Below are 17,215 nucleotides of genomic sequence, written 5' to 3'. Positions count from 1 at the left end.
TTGTACCCGCAGTGATCGATTGATCTGCATCTGCTCCCAAATCCCTGCCATGGCCCTTGAAATGGGATCCTGCTTACAGAATCCCTGGGAAATGGTCTGGATCTACCGTGATGCAGACGTCGATCCGGACCCTACCCAAAATTGAGTGCGCTCCAGGATGCAGGACCTTGAAACTGGTCATGTCGCAGTATCGGGACCTCAGACCGGTCGGATGAGCTTGGCTTTGGGTTTGTTGTCGATCAGGATCTTCATCTTTGCCCGGAAAAGATGCCCATCTTGGATTTCAGGTGGATTTCTTTCGTTGATACCGCGTAGCCCGGGTCCAACGGGTCCTCTAAATTGGCTAGCTCACTCTTGCTCACTTGAATCATGCAAAAACGAGCAGGTTGATTCCCTCGTCAGGTAGGGCTGATCTAGGACAAAAGCGATTGAAAAAGAGTGCACCAAGCCATCAATTGTAAGATCCTTGATCCCGTGCTTCTGACCCCATCAGTGGTTGCTTGGAACCTGGCGAACATAACCTCGAAGCGACCAAGGAACTTGCCCGCAGCGACCATCTGACGCGACGATGGATGATAGGTACCGAATGGCTCTAAATCTGGACCATCCCCCCGTCAAGTAACTGCGAGGCATCACACTAAAAAAATGTTTACAGGTGCATCTAGCTCTTGTCCTATCTTTGGTGATGCCCGTTTTCCGTCAATCCATCCTCAAAATTGAGACGTGGAAATTGAAATCTGGCTTGGTAGACTTGATTTACTTCGCATACAGGTCTGGCACCAGAAATAAATTTAGTCGCATCACATGTTTGAATGAGTTCCCAATATTGGCTCGTATCCATCCCATGTTGTGGTCTTGGAAAAAAAAAAGGATTGAAGGGGATACTGGCGCTATAGACTAGACTAGGATAAAGTTATGTAGTCTGGGATTTATTAATTTATTGATTTAGGCCTTTAAAGGATCTATAGAAGGAGATATAAAATAGCTGTCATAGTACTGACTTCAGATAGAGGATTACAGTATTTCATTCAAGATATCTTTTGCTTCAGACTAGGAAGAACTGATAGACTGATGCTTTACTTTGTTGATGGTCCCCGACTGTTTTTACTCCCTTGAAGATACCTACGGGAGATATCACATAGACAGATTGCATAACTATCTCACCCACTCCAACCGAGTGAAACTTCCCATCTTGAACCAAACCTCAGAAACGAGGCATTGTAGACTAATCCCGAAACGGAATGACCACCCGACCCCAACAACTGACTCCAACCTTGGAACTCTCACCCTTTGTCACTCTTCTTCCTAGTTGAACACTCATAATGAGTCCCAATAACATCCCACTGGAGAACCTGCTCAACCTAGATGAAATTGAAGAGGTCGCCACCCAAAACGTGAGCAAAAAGGCGTGGGCATATTATTACTCCGCATCCGACGACAAGATCAGCAAGCGCCTCAACTCCGAGGCCTACCGCTCTATACAATTGAGACCAAGAACCTTTATAGATTGCACAGAATGCAATTTGAACACTGAGCTGTTAGGCAACAAGGTGTCTATCCCAATTTATGTATCTCCGGCAGCCATGGCCCGCCTGGGACACCCCTCGGGCGAAGCTGGCATCGCAGAAGCCTGTCGCAGCTTTGGTGCAATGCAAATCATCTCGAACAATGCGTCCATGAGCCCGGAGCAGATTGTGGCAAATGCGGCCCCGGATCAAGTCTTTGGGTGGCAGCTGTATGTCCAACACGACCGAAGCAAGAGCGAACGGATGCTCGCTCGAATCAACAAACTAAAGGCGATCAAGTTTATTGCATTGACTCTCGACTCTCCGGTCTCCGGAAAACGCGAGGACGATGAGCGTAGCGGCAATATCCTGAACACTATGGTGGAGTCAAGCTCGGAGGAAGCTGTTTACCAAGAAGTGGATGAAAATGACTCTTCTTCTAGGCTGGCTGAATCAACGGAAGATCAGACGTTTATAGGTCTAGATCCTACGCTTACCTGGAAAGAGACTTTGGCGTGGTTGCGGAAACACACGGCATTGCCTGTTGTTCTCAAAGGCGTGCAGACACACGAAGATGCTTATATTGCTGCTTCATATGCGCCTCAAGTAAAGGGCATCATTCTTTCAAATCACGGTGGTCGATCTCTTGATACTGCTCCTCCTGCTGTTCACACTCTACTTGAGATTAGAAAGTACTGCCCTGAGGTATTTGACAAAATCGACGTCTGGGTTGATGGAGGTATCAAGAGGGGGACAGATGTCGTCAAAGCTATTTGCTTAGGTGCAAGAGGAGTTGGCATTGGACGAGCTGCCCTTTGGGGACTAGGAGCTGGAGGCGTGGAGGGTGTAAAGAGGACACTGCAGAGTATGAAACTCCTGCCATTCCTCCGAGGAAGTCTAAATTTACTGATGACCGGTTTAGTTCTCACAGATGAAACTAAGACATGCATGCGCCTTCTTGGTGTGCAAAATGTCAATAAGCTTGGAAAGCAACATGTGAGCTTGCATCTGCCTCTTTCAGATCTGTAAGACCGAAGCTAGGACTAACGACTCTCTTTAGATCAATACCCGACTGGTAGAACAACAAATTTACAATGGCCCATCTGGTCTCGAGGCCTGTCGCACCCAGCTGCAATCAAAGCTTTGAGAATGGTGATCATAAGAATAGATGTGAATACGAAACTACAGAACAGGCCCTTGATCTTAAACTAGGCTCATTTCTACGATATCGATGGTTGCGTCTCTCTTCATGGGGTTCGTAAACTTGAGCCAACCGAGATATATAGCTGAATCATGTCAAATATTCCATCATATCTGCCTACACATTAAGACCCTCCGACAATAAAGCTGGACAAAAGCTCTCGGGTATGCGGCACCGCAATGAAATCCAGGCAAAGATGAGCATCTGATTGGCCGGCAATTAGGTAGTGGGGCCGGCACGCTCAACCATGGAAACAATGCGGGGATCTCAACGGTTGATCGGAATCGCAGAGATGATTGGCACGCAGATATGATGCACTACTGTATGCTCAGTTTGCAAGGCATTATTTCCGTGAAAGTCTTGTGCCACCTCTGGATTATAAGAAGAGCGCGTGGAACACACCCTGGATCTCATCTCCGAGTCCCACTCTTTTCCTGTATTGTTCAATAGTCGAGATAATTCAAAAGGATATACTTCTTTCTCTGCTCAAGTTTCCAGCTCTACTAGCTGGCTCTTCTCGCAGTAACAAGACCATGGGAGCCCACATAGCCGAGACGTTATCCGAGAAAAGCATCACAGACTCGAAGGAAGAGAACCAGCCGGGAGAATCCATTGATACTGAATATAACAAAGAAGACCTCGAGAATGCTCTTCCACCCCCAAAACGATACCCAGAAACCGATCTGAGCCGAGGCATCGTCGGCTGGGACGGGCAAGATGACCCCCACAACCCCCAGAATTTCACGGCTCCTCGAAAATGGGGCCTATTGGCATTGACCAGCGCTATCACATTTGTGTCCCCTCTTGCATCGAGCATGTTCTCGCCCTCTGTGAGCTATGTCGCCGTTGATCTAGGCGTGACTAATACGACCCTGCTCTCGTTTAGCATCAGCATCTACATCTTAGGCTATGCAGTAAGTTCAGTCCTGTGCTAGCCTTCCGGACTGAATACAGAGAACTAATGTAGTCTCGTGTCATAGTTCGGTCCATTGGCACTAGCACCCTTGAGCGAGGTGTACGGGCGTCGAATCATCCTCAGCTGTGGAAATTGGTGGTTTGTCATCTGGCAAATCGGATGTGCACTGGCGCCAAACCTGACCTGTTTGATCATCTTCCGCTTCTTCGCTGGCATCGGGGGCTCCGCATGCCTGACCCTGGGCGCCGGTGTCATTGCAGACCTTTTCCCCATTGAGCAGCGAGGCTTAGCGACTGCTATTTGGAGCTCTGGTCCAATGATCGGCCCGGTGGTGGGTCCCATCGCAGGGGGCTTTATTGGGGAGACAATTGGCTGGCGATGGGTCTTTTGGGTGCTGTTGCTCGTCTCGGCGGTGGTGTCGACGGGAATTGAGGCCCTCAATCGAGAGACGTATGCTTCTGTTCTGATCCGATGGAAGACTGTGCGGCTGGCCAAGGAGCTAGGCCGTCCCGACCTCCGAAGTGCTTATGCTCCGGATGGAGAGGATGTCTCAGTTGTGACTGAGCTTAGACACGGCTTGACGCGACCAATTCTCCTGTTCGGCAAGTCGCCCATCGTATTCTTGCTCTCCACTTATATGGCTCTCGCGTATGGTCTTCTGTACCTGTTCTTCACTACAATCCCGACCGTCTTCAGGGACCAGTATGGGTTCTCCACTGGCTTGTCAGGATTGGCATTTGTGGGGATAGGGGTTGGGTTTTTTCTGGGGATGGGTCTGGTGGCATCCACCAACGACCGGCTCGTTGTCAAACTGACACAGCAGAACGGAGGCCAATTCCAACCTGAGATGCGACTACCGATGATGATCTTCTTCGCTTGTTTCTTACCTATTAGTTTCTTCTGGTATGGCTGGACTGCCGAAAAGCATGTCCATTGGATCGTCCCGATCGTCGGGACGGTGCCCTTTAGTTTCGGCATGATGGGGATTTACTTGCCCATTCAGACGTATGTCATTGACTGCTACCCTGGCTATGCGGCGTCAGCCAACGCCACGCTAACTGCCAGCCGGTCATTGGTGGGCGCACTGCTCCCTCTGGCGGGGCCACAAATGTTCCAAACTTTAGGGCTTGGATGGGGGAACACGCTGTTGGGCTTGGTGGCGGTGGCCTTTATTCCTGTGCCAATCATATTTTCCCGGTATGGGCAGGCTATTCGGGAGAGATACCCCGTGGAGCTTAGGTAGAAGAAGAAGCAGCGTCAAAGAGAATATAAAAAAAGACCCCCTGGGCTAAAATTAAACGTGCGGACGTGTCCGCACTCCACTATTGGCGTGTTGGTCTAGATCCCCGATGAAACGCCCCTGGCAAGCCCACGTTTCATTTTTCTCCCTTTTCTTCTGGAGTTTCCTCTTGACCATTTTCTTTATTGTCTATACTTCACTTTCGCTTTCTTATTTCCTTGTGTTCATACATTCGTTGTTATACATCGGCCTGGCTCCGACCCCATTTACATTCACTCTTTGTTACTGAATTATTTTCCTGGTCTATCTTTTTTTTTCTACTGATCTTCCATCCATCTATCATGACCGACGGTCATAGTGCTCCCGTGGCTGATGCCCCAGCGGCCGCTGCAGTGGCCGACAATACCGCCGCACCCGTAACAGCCGATGTACGCTCCCATGCTTTTCAGCACCATGACACGGCCCCATCGCATGAGAAAGAGCCCGGCTCAATGGGCCGTCTAACTCCCCGGCCAACGTTCCTGGAGAACTTGGCCAGCTCACGAGATGCGCAATTCCGACTTGACCGACGGGATTCCAGTGAATTGGATCGATATTTTGTACGTTTGTAATGCGAACATTGCGGTGTCTTCATAGCGCGGCTTAATGCACGGTACTGACAGTTCTTGTGTCGTGATAGCATGGCCCTCGCAATATGGAAAAACATTCCAAATGGCCCATCTTCATGCGAATGCATGGTAGTGTCATGCCAAAGATGATACTGCCATTGCTGTTTGTTGCTGCTTGGTCGACTTTGATTACGTTGATCTCGCGATTTGTTCACTCTCGTAAGAATTGTGGATTATTCGATATGACGGAGACTTTGGCTGACTGCTGGAATAGTTGGTATCAACAATATCCTGCTCACCGTGCTGGGTTTCGTGGTGGGCTTGGCTCTGTCCTTCCGCAGTTCCACTGCATATGAGAGGTACGATATATCTTTTGTGGAACGCGCGGCGCAAGCCATTGACTAATTTCCGACATCAGATGGGCCGATGGACGCAAGTACTGGTCTCAGCTTATTCAGACATCTCGCAACCTTTCACGAACAATTTGGATCAACACCGGCGAAAGAGAAGGCGAGGCTGGGAAGGAAGATCTTTTGCGAAAACTGTGCGATGACCTTGACCCGAAATGCACGGCGGGATAATTTGTGCTAACGAGTCTTAAACAGCTCTGCCTTGAACCTTCTTTTGGCTTTTGCCGTCGCCCTGAAGCACAAGCTTCGATTCGAGCCCGATATTGCTTACGAGGATCTGGCTGGTCTTGCTGGACACTTGGACACATTTGCCCGTGATGCCCATGACCGCAGCGTTGTCAACCCCCCTGCCAAGTCCACTTGGAAGTCGGCAGGTGAGTATCTTGGTGTCTCTTTTGCCGAGTCGAATCCCCGCAAGTTGGTCAAGAGGTCCAAGAAGCCGGTGGGACATCTCCCCTTGGAGATTCTCAACCATCTGTCCGCATATATCGACTCGTGTGTTGCCAATGGAACCCTTGTATCGGCTTTGCACCAGGGACAAGCTAGTAAGTACCCATACTCCTTGTTTGTCGAGTCAAATCAAGTCTGACATGAACATAGTTACCATGATGGCCACCTTGAACGAAGTTTTGACTGGCACAGAACGTGTTTTGGACACGCCTCTGCCAACCGCGTATTGTATTGCCATCTCTCAAATCGCATGGATCTATATCCTGGTGCTTCCATTCCAACTGTACACTGCTTTGGAGTATATCACCATCCCCGCTTCCATTGGTAAGTTCAGCATTCTTTTTTGCAAAACACCCCAAATACAGCAGTTAATGTTAACACCGTTTATAGTTGCCGCTTATATTATCCTCGGATTGGCTACAATTGGCAGCGAGATCGAAAATCCCTTTGGTCAAGATGTGAACGATCTTCCCTTGGAGACGTATTGTCGTCAAATCGCAGTGGAAATCGATATCATTACTGCCACGCCGCGACCAAATGTCAATGATTTCATGGAACGTGCCGAAAACCTCGTTCTCTTCCCTCTCAGCCAGATGGGATATCCTGACTGGAAGGAGCGAAGCGTGGAGGATATTCGCAGTGCTCTCCGGACAAAAGTGGTTGTCAGCCCCTTGGCTCCGGGTTCAGATTCATCTACCATCGTGGAGAATATTCGCACCAAGTCCTCTGGGTCTGTATCTGTCTGAGTCTTCCTGCAACGATGGAGGGCTTGAGCCTAAAATAAAAGAAAGGTGTTTGAAAGCTCTGAGATGATGAGCTCTGGAACGTGAATTGCATTTGACTAAGCGGCATCAAATTGGGTTTGAGAGTGTTGAGCAGCGTGTGAGTTATGGCGTTTCATCTGGGTCTTGTCGACTGCGAAATCGACCCGGAAGAGTTCCAATTTGTTTGTTATTTGAATATATAGATTGGAAATTGCTTTCGATTTTTTCTTCTAGCCTGTTTGTGAACAGCTTGATCCAAGTAAGATGATTCCGTATAGGGAATTTGTAGATGAAGCGACTTCGAGACGACGCCAGACCTCGAAGTTTGCGGAGGCTCCGACGGAATGACTGAGAACATTCCACTGACGAACGATACTCGGTAGCCTAGCTTTAACGTTATCTCATTGTGTTGCTTGTCAATTGGGCCTTTCAGGCGAAGCCGCACAAAGCCCGTCGACTGGCATTGACGCGATTGTAGGTTCCTGCAAGACGGACTTGACCAAGCCATAGTCCGAGCACATGTGCTGATAGAGAATTTTGGTTTTCCCATGACGCTCAGTAATAGTGAGCATCACTACAGCTGCCAAATCTAGGGAACGAACAGATCCGCTCCAGACCCAGCCGTCAACGCACCCAAAAAGTTTCCCTTGGCGCTAACCCTCCACGCGACACCCGCAGAGCCTGTTGTATTGTTTCCGCCCCCGATCCAAGAGCTCACTGCAGCGACAACAGCTGCGGCGTCTTCGCGCGGGACACGAATCCACACCGAGTCATGTCGAGGAGTTTTGGCAGATTGCGTTGTAGATGTAGCGTCGGATTTTGGGGTCGAAATGAGTCCATGCTCAAGCTTCAGTATGTCGATAGGGATCGCCGTTCCTGTCAAGCCGAGGAATTGCGACAGTGCGGAGGAGAGGTAGGTGCGTGCGGAGAGAGGGTCGAGAGGTTGAGGTGTGTTTCCTGGCTGAGGAACACTGGATTTAAACATCAAGTCAGTTTAACAGACATAAAAAGGTTGACTTGAGAGCAGCTTACAGCTGGAGCTTGAGATAGGTCCAGGGTGGATTGCGGGACGTGAAATGTATCGTTTTTGGTTTGGGCTCAGAGGCTTTGCGCTTCGCAAAATCTCGAGAAGATGATTGCTCATCCACTATCGTGTCCTCCTGCATGTTGTCCGTCATTTTTTTTTCTATTCTGTTTAACGGTGTTGGCGGTCGGAGGTTGAAGTGGTTGGGTTGAGCTCCGCCAAAAAATCATGGAACTTTGCGTCACGGGATCCACGAACAATCGAGCTCTTTGAAAGGCCCTGGAGACCACCTCACTCCTGAGGCAAACATCTCTTCATTTTGTCCTTAAGATTGACCAAGCTGGTAAGATCTAGGAGGTTCTAACTGCGTCAATCAGTTTTTGAGTCGCACGTTGTAAAAATGCATCCTCGCTTTCGTCTCCGAGCTCTAAATCGGCGATAGATAATGTTTTATCTTTCGATTTCGCGCCACGAATGACTTGGACATTCGATTTAGGAACATTGAAGATCTAGGAATTTGTCAGAACACTCAAAATTTGTTGGATCCATCGGAAGTAGCCACAAAATACGCCTGGGAGAAGTCACCAACCTCAGCAAAAACCCGCGACACTGCCAGATTAGCTGCTCCGTCGCGTGGAATGGCAGCAACAGATACATCGACATTGTTAACACCCACGGCCGTGATACCGGTGCGACGAGCGGAGGCATTGGGCTTCACATAGCAAGGGATATGGAGGGTGTACGTGGTGGGGGAACGCGGTTGCTTGCTTGCGACCAAGCGCAGGAGGGATAATGGGCGAGTGGACATGGTTAATTATTAAACGGTGTTTGTACAGATATTTTGGGATTGGAAGCACGGTAAAAAATTTGGAATGAGTGTGCAGTTAGAGTAGCAGAAATCTCATGAAGAAACAAAGATGACAGATGGTCATGGGTTAGCCCTAAGTCTGACGCTGGCTTGGGAACCTGAAGCAAATAACCATTTTGTTGGGCAAACAACCCCATCCTTTATAACATGTGAAAAGCAGATTGATCTGCATAAACATACTCTGCGTGACACTCCTTATCAGCTGCCTTTGAGACTCTTTCCGGGGGCACTGAAACGGGATCTTGGGCAACCCGATACAGTTCAGGACAGACTGCACCCTTGCGCATAAAGACGTAGCGTTTGATCCACCAGGGGAGAACTTGAGTAAGTTGGTACTTTGCGTGAGTTCGGGTTGGAACGCCAAACACATAGTCCAGTTCTTCAAGGGAACGCTGCATTGTCTCGGGCATGAAAAGGAAGATCAAAACAAAAACGACAAGATTCAGGCAGGTATAGAAGCCGAAGGCGCCCTGCGGAGTCAGTGCTCGAAGCATGTAGGAAAATGTCAACGACAAGACTGATGCCCAGAAATTGTTCGTTGCGACGGTCCATGCCATTCCTACTTCACGGTGGGAATGCGGGAAAACCTCTGCAGAATAGGTAAACGGGACCGGTCCTTCTCCCGGCGAAAAGAATGCGTCAAACAAGTAGATGAAAAACGCAATCATTGCAATGTGTGCATTGCTGCCAGTAGGAATCCAAAAACAGAAACCGGCAGCAAGTAGTGTCCAACACAAATACCTTAATGGATGGAGCATTTGCCAGTCTGATCCCAGCCCTGGATAGCCGCTGGAATCGAATTCAAGACGATAGTGTAGTACAACGCAAAGGGGTGCTTCCAACGTCGAGTGGTTTCTTCGGTTAGGATGCGACGATCATCATCACTCAGTTCAGGAATGAGTTCGATGGCAGACGGGTTCTGAGCTACCAGAGCACCTTTCTTCAGAATTGGAAGGATGTCTCGGAAACCATACTCGGTGGCATAAACTTTCACATCAGCCATGAGCTTCTCATGGGGGATGCCGGGCGAGAGAGTTCTTGGTTCTGTGATACGTTAGCCTATCCAGTGGCAAGTACCAGTGCTATACTCGTGGCGCAGCTGGCCATATGGCGACACTTACTCTCCAGTGACATTCTTGGTCATCCTAATACCATGTTAGTCTTGTCAGTAGTGAGATTATAGCTTGATACTGCGCGAGTACATACCCTCCAACCATGTCATGGCCAGTGAGATGGGACATCCTGGGGTCTGAAAACTCCAGTTTAGTCACGATGTTCAAATCAGCGAGAAACAAGAATGAGAGTCAATAATGAGGGAATGAAGTTGAGTAATGAAGCTGGCTCAAAGGTTGAAGAACAAGGGAGTTGAAGAACACGAGAGTTGAAGAAGGCAAAATCAAAAAGAATGAAGAGCGAGTGAGAGTAACTGCGCTGACAGGGGAAAACAGTCAAATCAGTCACAGCTTTAGTAAAGCAAGCCATGATATTACTTATCTCTCCTCAGACAAAGGAGAGTAAGCTACGACAGAACCTTTGGTCTTTGCAGAGAGGAACTTCCACCTTCCAACATCAGCACTGCGTATAATAATAGATAAAATGAGAATATATTTCCTCGGTATGCTGTCTACACATGCAGTTGAAGACTTCATCTTGGTAATTCAAGTTACTCTATACTTTGAATACCTTGGGTGTCCTCATTAGATCGGGCAGAATTGCCATGCTTCGTGTAGAGCAGGCTTGCATACCGAAGGAAGAACCATAGAGTCTTGAATTCAGAACGTTTCAGATCATATGTACAACCAGAAGAGGCACCTGGAACGTTAGAGGGTGTGAACTTGACACGAAGGCTGAGATATCGCGGCGTTAGACTACATCAAAGTAGCGTGATATACCCAATATATTGGTCCAATCCATATAGCATATACGTAGCTTCGTATACTCAAGTCCATATGAATAGATCCGGTCCATTCTGACTAGGTAAAGCACTGGTTGTGCCCTTCCTCGTTCAATAGTCGATACAGCAAACCAAATATTCAAGGCATGTACAAGCACCAACGAGAGATTTCAGCTATCTCTAGCAGCCTACTGCGTAGAAGCGGTGCACTGTGCCACTCGGCCAATTGTCCAGGTTGTGCGATGTTTCTCGGCTCAAACGCTTCTTTCACGGGACCTATTGGTAACCAATGCAAGGTTCAAACCACTCGATTCTTACAACTGTGTCTTGCTGAGTTTCTTCGGTGGAGTAAAAATTAAATATGAGACTGTCGGGGAGTGAATATTCGGGAGCACAATATTGACTAGTGCCTCTTTTCTCAGACAACTATGATAGCAACGACGATGGTGTAAAGCTTAAGCCATTCAGTCATTGAAAACATTACTTTCTACAACTCTTCAATCTGTTCCTTGTCAGTCTCACCTCGAAGCCAACTCGACGTGCCTCAAGGTCAATGCCAACCCCGGTCCAAGAAAGGGTTCATCGGGGCAAATTATGCATATGAACTCTCTGTCGCGGGGCTGTGCTTTTCCTAGTAATATCAGTCTCCGTATCCAGTGTTCAGTCTTTCGAGATGGGTGTGATACATTGTGTCAAACTGAGAAGCACGCTAGGCGTGACTTGATGGATGCGTGCGTTTGTTATAAGGCAATATTCTTGACAAGCCATAACGTGCTCCACAGGAAATTTCCCATACCATAAAGAGGTTAAATGATAAATGCCAGAATCTCTATTTGATTTCGTCAATAAGTACATGAAATAGATCTATCTCTAGAAAAGAAGAACACTGTCCAGGCTAGAGAATCCGGCAGCCACGCCACCCTCGTTCACCTCTTTTCCTTTGGTTCTCAACAGGTATCCGCCTTGTTCGTTGTGAAGAACCTTGCCGCTGTTGTCCCAGAGGATGGTACCATACACTCCAAGCTCGGAGATGACATGTCCTCGGAGAACCTCGCCATCATTTCGTAACGCAACGTTCTGAGCACTCGGTGCCGGATTGATCAACTCCATGAGTACCCAGCCCCTCCAGTCCGACTCCGGCATAGACCGCAGGAACTCTGGAATATCAGACTTGTAGACGTTGTTACCACCGCCTTCACGCTGAGGCTTGAGGACATGATTCATGGCAGTGTCTCGATTGAGAGCCAGTTCTCGACCGCGGCTATTGGGTGATAGATCGTATTGCGGGGCAAATGTCTCCCGAACTCTTTCGATAAGCGAAGCGTCAGCACCCTTCAAGAAGCTTGAAAGGTGGTCGACTCCCGTCGGTTCCGCCAGAACTTGTTGAACCTTTTTGCAGCCAGCCAGTTGGTTGAGCACGGAAGGACACTTGATCGCTGCGGAACGTTCCAGGTGTGTGCGAGCCTCCCAGTCACGGCTAGACTTGTATTCGTCTGGTGCATAGTAAGCTCGAAGATAAACAGTGGTAACTTCGAAAGTCGAGCCAGGTGAGTGAGGAGGTTGATAAAGCAATGGCCGAGAGGGATTCGAGCTGGAGACTGAAGTTTGATCCAAAACATCCACGCTGGACACACGGAAAACGGGGACTTTGTGGAACTTTTTGAGTTGGTTTGAAATAGCATGTTGATCGAAAACGTTCCGTTCTTCTTTCTGAACCACAAAGAGAACACAAACCGGGAGGGCTGGTGTGGACTTTGATGGTCCATATGCCTTGTGCGCCTCCGCTAGCCCAGCAGCAAGAGTCTCAACAGCCGTGTTCTCAGGGGGTGTGCTAGATTGCAAAAGATGATGAGGAGGGTAATTGATAGATGATCCTGGGGGCACAGTCAGGAGATCATTGTGCAATTCTCTCACGAGGGCCGAAAGCCCTCCGAAGGATGCCGAGATTGTGTTAAACTCCACTTGTTTCAGGGATGATGCACCGGTAGACGCAACATGAGCCATGTAGTCAGACCGGAAAAGTCCCAATGACAGATTCTGCACATAGCCTTCTTTTTGAACAGCCAGGTGAACCTTCCACAAGTTCGCAACGAAGTCATCCACCTCAATCAATCTAGCCGAGACACGAGTTAGCCTTGCTAGTATACTTGTAGAACCCTACTTACCCCTCCACGATCTTCCCAAGCCATTCTGTATTACAAGTGATTGCGGCATAAAGCTCATTATAGATCGATTGCAATGCAGTTGCCTCCTGGAAGCAGGCCCTTGGGAAAGGACTGGGAAACAGAGTTATCGGTGCATTCGTAGCTAGCACTCCGTTTGTGTCTGTACCAGGAGGTACAATTGCTGGCGAAGGTCGAACAGCGAGACCATTTTGGATGGCCCAATCTTTCACAGCAGTGACAAGAAAGTCTTGCTGAGCCGGCGATAAATCTGGCGGATAGCTGGAATAGACCGAGTCTGCCATATTGCTGATTTATTTTAGATGAATTGCAATGGAATCGGTATTCTTTCTAAAGGAGATTCCTCGAAATTCTAGGATTATCCAGGGATTTGTAATTCGCGGGGCATCCGAGGTGATTGGCGCCTGAGGCAGAAAGGGAGAGATGACCGCCTTCTCCTCTAGGCTAGCGTTGCCTGATTACGGCCCTAAATAACTCACCGACTAGTTAAGCAAGCATAAGTCCGGCAGAATATCTATTTTCCCAATTAGGAAACCAAAACGGCGTCACATTGTCACGTCGGCGCCTGCCTCTCCTCCCTTGAATTCATCGTATTCTTTTGATTTATCCTCTTCTTCCTTCCTCTATCTTCTTTCCCCCCACACTCATTTCTCATTTATCATTCTCAGCGCAAGTCCGTGTCCTTGCGATCTTCACCATCCTCCATTTACGCTGATATCTTTCAGCTGGTCTTTTCTTTTACTCCCTTGCTCGTCCATTCTCTCTGCAAAAGTTCGTACATTTACACGACATCATATCCCACAAGTTGTTCTTCGTGTAACGCGATCCACGTTCTTCAGATATTTGCCGCTCGTGGTCAGGCTAGTCTCCTCAGCTAGCTTCTGCTTTCTTTCACTTTCTTTTGTGCCTGCCAAATTAATTTCAGTTGTGCAACCATCATGGTAAGTCAACTCACCATGATCCAGCGTGTCTCAGTTTCAAACTGTATACCAACGGACGTACCTCACCCAAAGTTTGAGCAATGCCCTAACCCTACAACAGGCCAAAGAACTTACCTCGACCTTCCCAAAGGACCCCATCGACTGGTCCGTTGAAGATGTTGTCTCGTTTTTGTGGCCACAAGTGCCCCACAAATGGGCTTGCAGCATCAGCCCTCCCGATCTTGCTCTCTTAGGACCGATCTTTCGCGCCAGAGGTATTAATGGCAGGGTGCTTCTTGAATCTGTGAATAGCGAACTCCTCAAGATGTCCATGGGTGTGACTAAAGTGGGAGAGCGTGTCTACATCTTGCATGTCATACGGTATTTGAAAGAACGCTCAGCCGCTTTTGATCATCGTGCTACCCTGGGGCAGAGCATCTTAGTTCAGCCTACAACTCCTGCTACCGATATCTCCCTGTCACCTAAGACCACTAAGCAGCCACGACGTGCCGAAAATATCCTTACAACACCTCTCACACCAGTGCCTAGAGGCCGTGTACCTGATCCAGCTCTCTGGTCACCCCTGCCAGCAGGACTGACATCGGCTACGAATATGCCATCGGTTGCAAGCCAGGTATCAACTACAACCCCGGGATCAGCCACAGATCTGGAATCCGCTACAAAATCGGCACATCAACCGACAGATTATGATCTCTGCCCAGAATTCAAGGCATTCATTGACGGAGTTATACTTCGCAACCCACCGGAAGAAAATGATCAAGATGCCTTGCCTTTGTACGGAGAATCTGACAGTTCCGACTGGGAATCCGACGAGAGACGGGAAATCGAAGATCTTCCCGAGAAGAAGCCGCCTGGAGTAGTTCCTCCCACACCTACAGGGCCAGTCAGCCTGGCGAGGTTCAACGAAATCGTGGACAATTTGATTTCAGAACAGCGACAGACTTGGATGGATAGCATTACAAATGAAATGTGCGAGTCTAGCGGACTCTTTACAGAGGGACGTGATGGCAACGCTATCAAAAACAGAGCCAAAGGCGATCTTCAGAGGCTACAAAGACGTCTCGAATCACTTCGCGACGCGATTTACGGACACAGACACACAACCGCCGCCTTGATCATCAAGAGCTGTGACAGCCTGCTTGAAACTCTAAAAGACATGTTTTTCTGCGAATGGCGGCTCTCAATGCTCAATAGCCTAGATATCTCCCAAGATAAGAGCCAACAGGGAAAGTGCGATCAAAATGACCAGATCAAATTCCCTACATATGGTTTCTCTAGCTCCCCTGGCTTCTATGACATTTCATCATCTTCTTCTGATGATAGTGATGATTCTGATCAATCCTCCGAAGAAAAGGGCGAGCTTTGTGATTCGGACGACTCTGACCTGGACACAGACAAAACAACTGAAAAGAAGCCACGTCTTGAGGGAGTCATCCCAAATGATGCGGTGGTAATCGATCTCACAGGTGACAGCCCTGTCGTGACAGAACCAGATATGTCGCTTCAAACCACTAAAATCAACGACAATCTTCCCTTCAAGGAAGAGTATGTGGTTCTTTTCGAGGAAACATATGTTCCGTGGGAGATAGTCGAGAGCACTGGATACCGTCCTGCAGCCTTGGCCAAAAATATTCGCACTTTATCCCGCAAGAAGCTCAAGAAACTCGCTGTATTCGTTGGCAGATTTGGGGTTGCTGTACATCGAGAGCTGATACAAGCGGCATTGAAGGGCGTTGTCGCTAAAGCCTTGGTTTTCAAGGGTTTATCAATATCAGAAAGCAGCCATGAAACAATCATAGCTAGGCAATTTGTCTCATGGGTTGATGGTCTTCGATGTGAAGATGAAGAGTCATTTCAACCAGAGCGTATTCAACAGGCATTGGCTGCACTGGAGCGCTATGAAAACACATCGTTTGATAAATTCCCGGACTTCCTGAGCCTCGTGTACAACATCTGCCTTGGCGGTGCTCGGTGGTTGGAACTTCAAACCCAAGAGAAGGTGCAACGCGGGCAGAACCAAATGAGGCCGGATAGTAGCCTCATCGGCAGGAAGCGACACGGACAGGAGGCGAGGAGAACCATGAGCCTCGGCCAGGAGAATCGAGCCCACCCCAAACTCCTCTTGAACACAAAGGATGAGAATTCCGCATTCAAGTTGGGACAATTGAAATATCCACGCTTCCCATTACGTCCCCTCAAGCCAAGACCTCCCTTCTCTTTGACTTATGGGCCTACCTTCACCGTGCCTGGCTACTCTTTACCCTCGGCTCCCTCGGTTCCTGAAGTTTCTGAAGCTCCTGAAGCTCCTGGTTATTCATTGCCTTCAAATGTCGAAGTGCCTGCCCACTCTTTGCATTCTGCCATTGAAGCACCTGCATACTCACTGCCCTCGGCTTTCGAAGTACCCATTGATCCTTCATCTTCGCATGCTGGACTTCCTATTCACTCTCTGCATTCAGATACTGACGCAGCTGACCACACACTACCCTCAGATCTTGGGGTGCCTGTTCAGTCTTTGCAATCAGACATTGAAGCATCTGCGTACTCACTGCCCTCGGATTTTGAAGTACCAATTGATGCTTCGCCTTCAGACTGCGAAGTACCAGCTTGCCCTTGGTACTACGACCCTCCTCTTCAGTCACTGAATCTCCCTCCTTTCCCGGCTGTGGCTCCCCTTGTTTCTCCCAACAATCCTCCTGTATCTCCAGCCAAGCCGGAGGCTGTGTCGCCCATGTCTGAAGAAGGTTGGCAAATGTACCAGTAGAAAATTTGCATACCGATACTTTATGTTCGATTATCCATGCATCTTCGTCGCTCTCAGCTTTTTGTCAATACTTCTTGACTTTAAGATATGTTGAATAATAATGTACGATTATTGTAATACCCTCGATCCAGTAAGCACAAAGCATCATATGAAGTCAAGTAATTTGCACCCAAGACATTGAGTGTCTTGGTTCCCTGGCGTAGATATCTACAGGCGGACTAAGTTGAGAAGTTGGGGGCTCAATGTTGTCTCAGCGCAAACTATTTCACCAGCTTGTCTTGATCCAATAAACTGAGATCTTCCAGATGATGAAGTCACCTGAAACTGAAGCTCCATGTCAGAAAATACAAGTACCTGTGGCGAGTCAAGTTCACGTACATACAGGCCGGTCTTCATACTGTTGTGCAGCTATAATGTCGAGGAAATAACTGCCAGAAGCTACATTTT

At 48.4% G+C, this 17,215-nt stretch overlaps 9 protein-coding genes across 9 annotated transcripts; 4 read left to right on the top strand and 5 right to left on the bottom strand.

Moving 5' to 3' along the window:
• Positions 1-1,322: 1,322 nt before the first annotated feature.
• N7511_000257 (uncharacterized protein) lies at positions 1,323-2,652 on the top strand (the record flags this gene model as incomplete). The annotated part of the gene is made up of 3 exons (XM_057122682.1): positions 1,323-2,370; positions 2,428-2,501; positions 2,566-2,652. The coding sequence occupies 3 exons, from the start codon at positions 1,323-1,325 to the stop codon at positions 2,650-2,652; spliced, it is 1,209 nt and encodes a 402-aa protein (XP_056988415.1).
• Positions 2,653-3,239: 587 nt separating this feature from the next.
• Positions 3,240-4,865, top strand: N7511_000256 (MFS transporter; the record flags this gene model as incomplete). The annotated part of the gene is made up of 2 exons (XM_057122681.1): positions 3,240-3,620; positions 3,687-4,865. The coding sequence occupies 2 exons, from the start codon at positions 3,240-3,242 to the stop codon at positions 4,863-4,865; spliced, it is 1,560 nt and encodes a 519-aa protein (XP_056988414.1).
• A 338-nt stretch (positions 4,866-5,203) lies between these two features.
• Positions 5,204-7,076, top strand: N7511_000255 (bestrophin family protein; the record flags this gene model as incomplete). The annotated part of the gene is made up of 7 exons (XM_057122680.1): positions 5,204-5,461; positions 5,542-5,689; positions 5,745-5,829; positions 5,889-6,014; positions 6,076-6,425; positions 6,481-6,654; positions 6,721-7,076. 7 exons carry the CDS (start codon positions 5,204-5,206, stop codon positions 7,074-7,076), a joined length of 1,497 nt encoding a protein of 498 aa, XP_056988413.1.
• A 607-nt stretch (positions 7,077-7,683) lies between these two features.
• Positions 7,684-8,272, bottom strand: N7511_000254 (uncharacterized protein; the record flags this gene model as incomplete). The annotated part of the gene is made up of 2 exons (XM_057122679.1): positions 7,684-8,065; positions 8,127-8,272. The coding sequence occupies 2 exons, from the start codon at positions 8,270-8,272 to the stop codon at positions 7,684-7,686; spliced, it is 528 nt and encodes a 175-aa protein (XP_056988412.1).
• Positions 8,273-8,647: 375 nt separating this feature from the next.
• Positions 8,648-8,926, bottom strand: N7511_000253 (DUF167 domain-containing protein; the record flags this gene model as incomplete). Its single annotated transcript, XM_057122678.1, has 1 exon — positions 8,648-8,926. One exon carries the CDS (start codon positions 8,924-8,926, stop codon positions 8,648-8,650), a length of 279 nt encoding a protein of 92 aa, XP_056988411.1.
• A 200-nt stretch (positions 8,927-9,126) lies between these two features.
• N7511_000252 (uncharacterized protein) lies at positions 9,127-9,654 on the bottom strand (the record flags this gene model as incomplete). The annotated part of the gene is made up of 1 exon (XM_057122677.1): positions 9,127-9,654. The coding sequence occupies one exon, from the start codon at positions 9,652-9,654 to the stop codon at positions 9,127-9,129; it is 528 nt and encodes a 175-aa protein (XP_056988410.1).
• Positions 9,655-9,728: 74 nt separating this feature from the next.
• N7511_000251 (uncharacterized protein) lies at positions 9,729-10,227 on the bottom strand (the record flags this gene model as incomplete). Its single annotated transcript, XM_057122676.1, has 3 exons — positions 9,729-10,023; positions 10,108-10,131; positions 10,193-10,227. The coding sequence occupies 3 exons, from the start codon at positions 10,225-10,227 to the stop codon at positions 9,729-9,731; spliced, it is 354 nt and encodes a 117-aa protein (XP_056988409.1).
• Positions 10,228-11,750: 1,523 nt separating this feature from the next.
• On the bottom strand, positions 11,751-13,347 carry N7511_000250 (glutathione synthase; the record flags this gene model as incomplete). Its single annotated transcript, XM_057122675.1, has 2 exons — positions 11,751-12,993; positions 13,046-13,347. 2 exons carry the CDS (start codon positions 13,345-13,347, stop codon positions 11,751-11,753), a joined length of 1,545 nt encoding a protein of 514 aa, XP_056988408.1.
• A 654-nt stretch (positions 13,348-14,001) lies between these two features.
• On the top strand, positions 14,002-16,768 carry N7511_000249 (uncharacterized protein; the record flags this gene model as incomplete). The annotated part of the gene is made up of 2 exons (XM_057122674.1): positions 14,002-14,004; positions 14,105-16,768. The coding sequence occupies 2 exons, from the start codon at positions 14,002-14,004 to the stop codon at positions 16,766-16,768; spliced, it is 2,667 nt and encodes an 888-aa protein (XP_056988407.1).
• Between the last annotated feature and the right edge of the window lie 447 nt (positions 16,769-17,215).

This window comes from Penicillium nucicola, assembly GCF_028828085.1.
Source record: "Penicillium nucicola strain IBT 29836 chromosome Unknown utg000001l, whole genome shotgun sequence".
Lineage (NCBI taxonomy): Eukaryota > Fungi > Ascomycota > Eurotiomycetes > Eurotiales > Aspergillaceae > Penicillium > Penicillium nucicola.
This window is presented reverse-complemented; position numbering and strand designations above follow the sequence as displayed.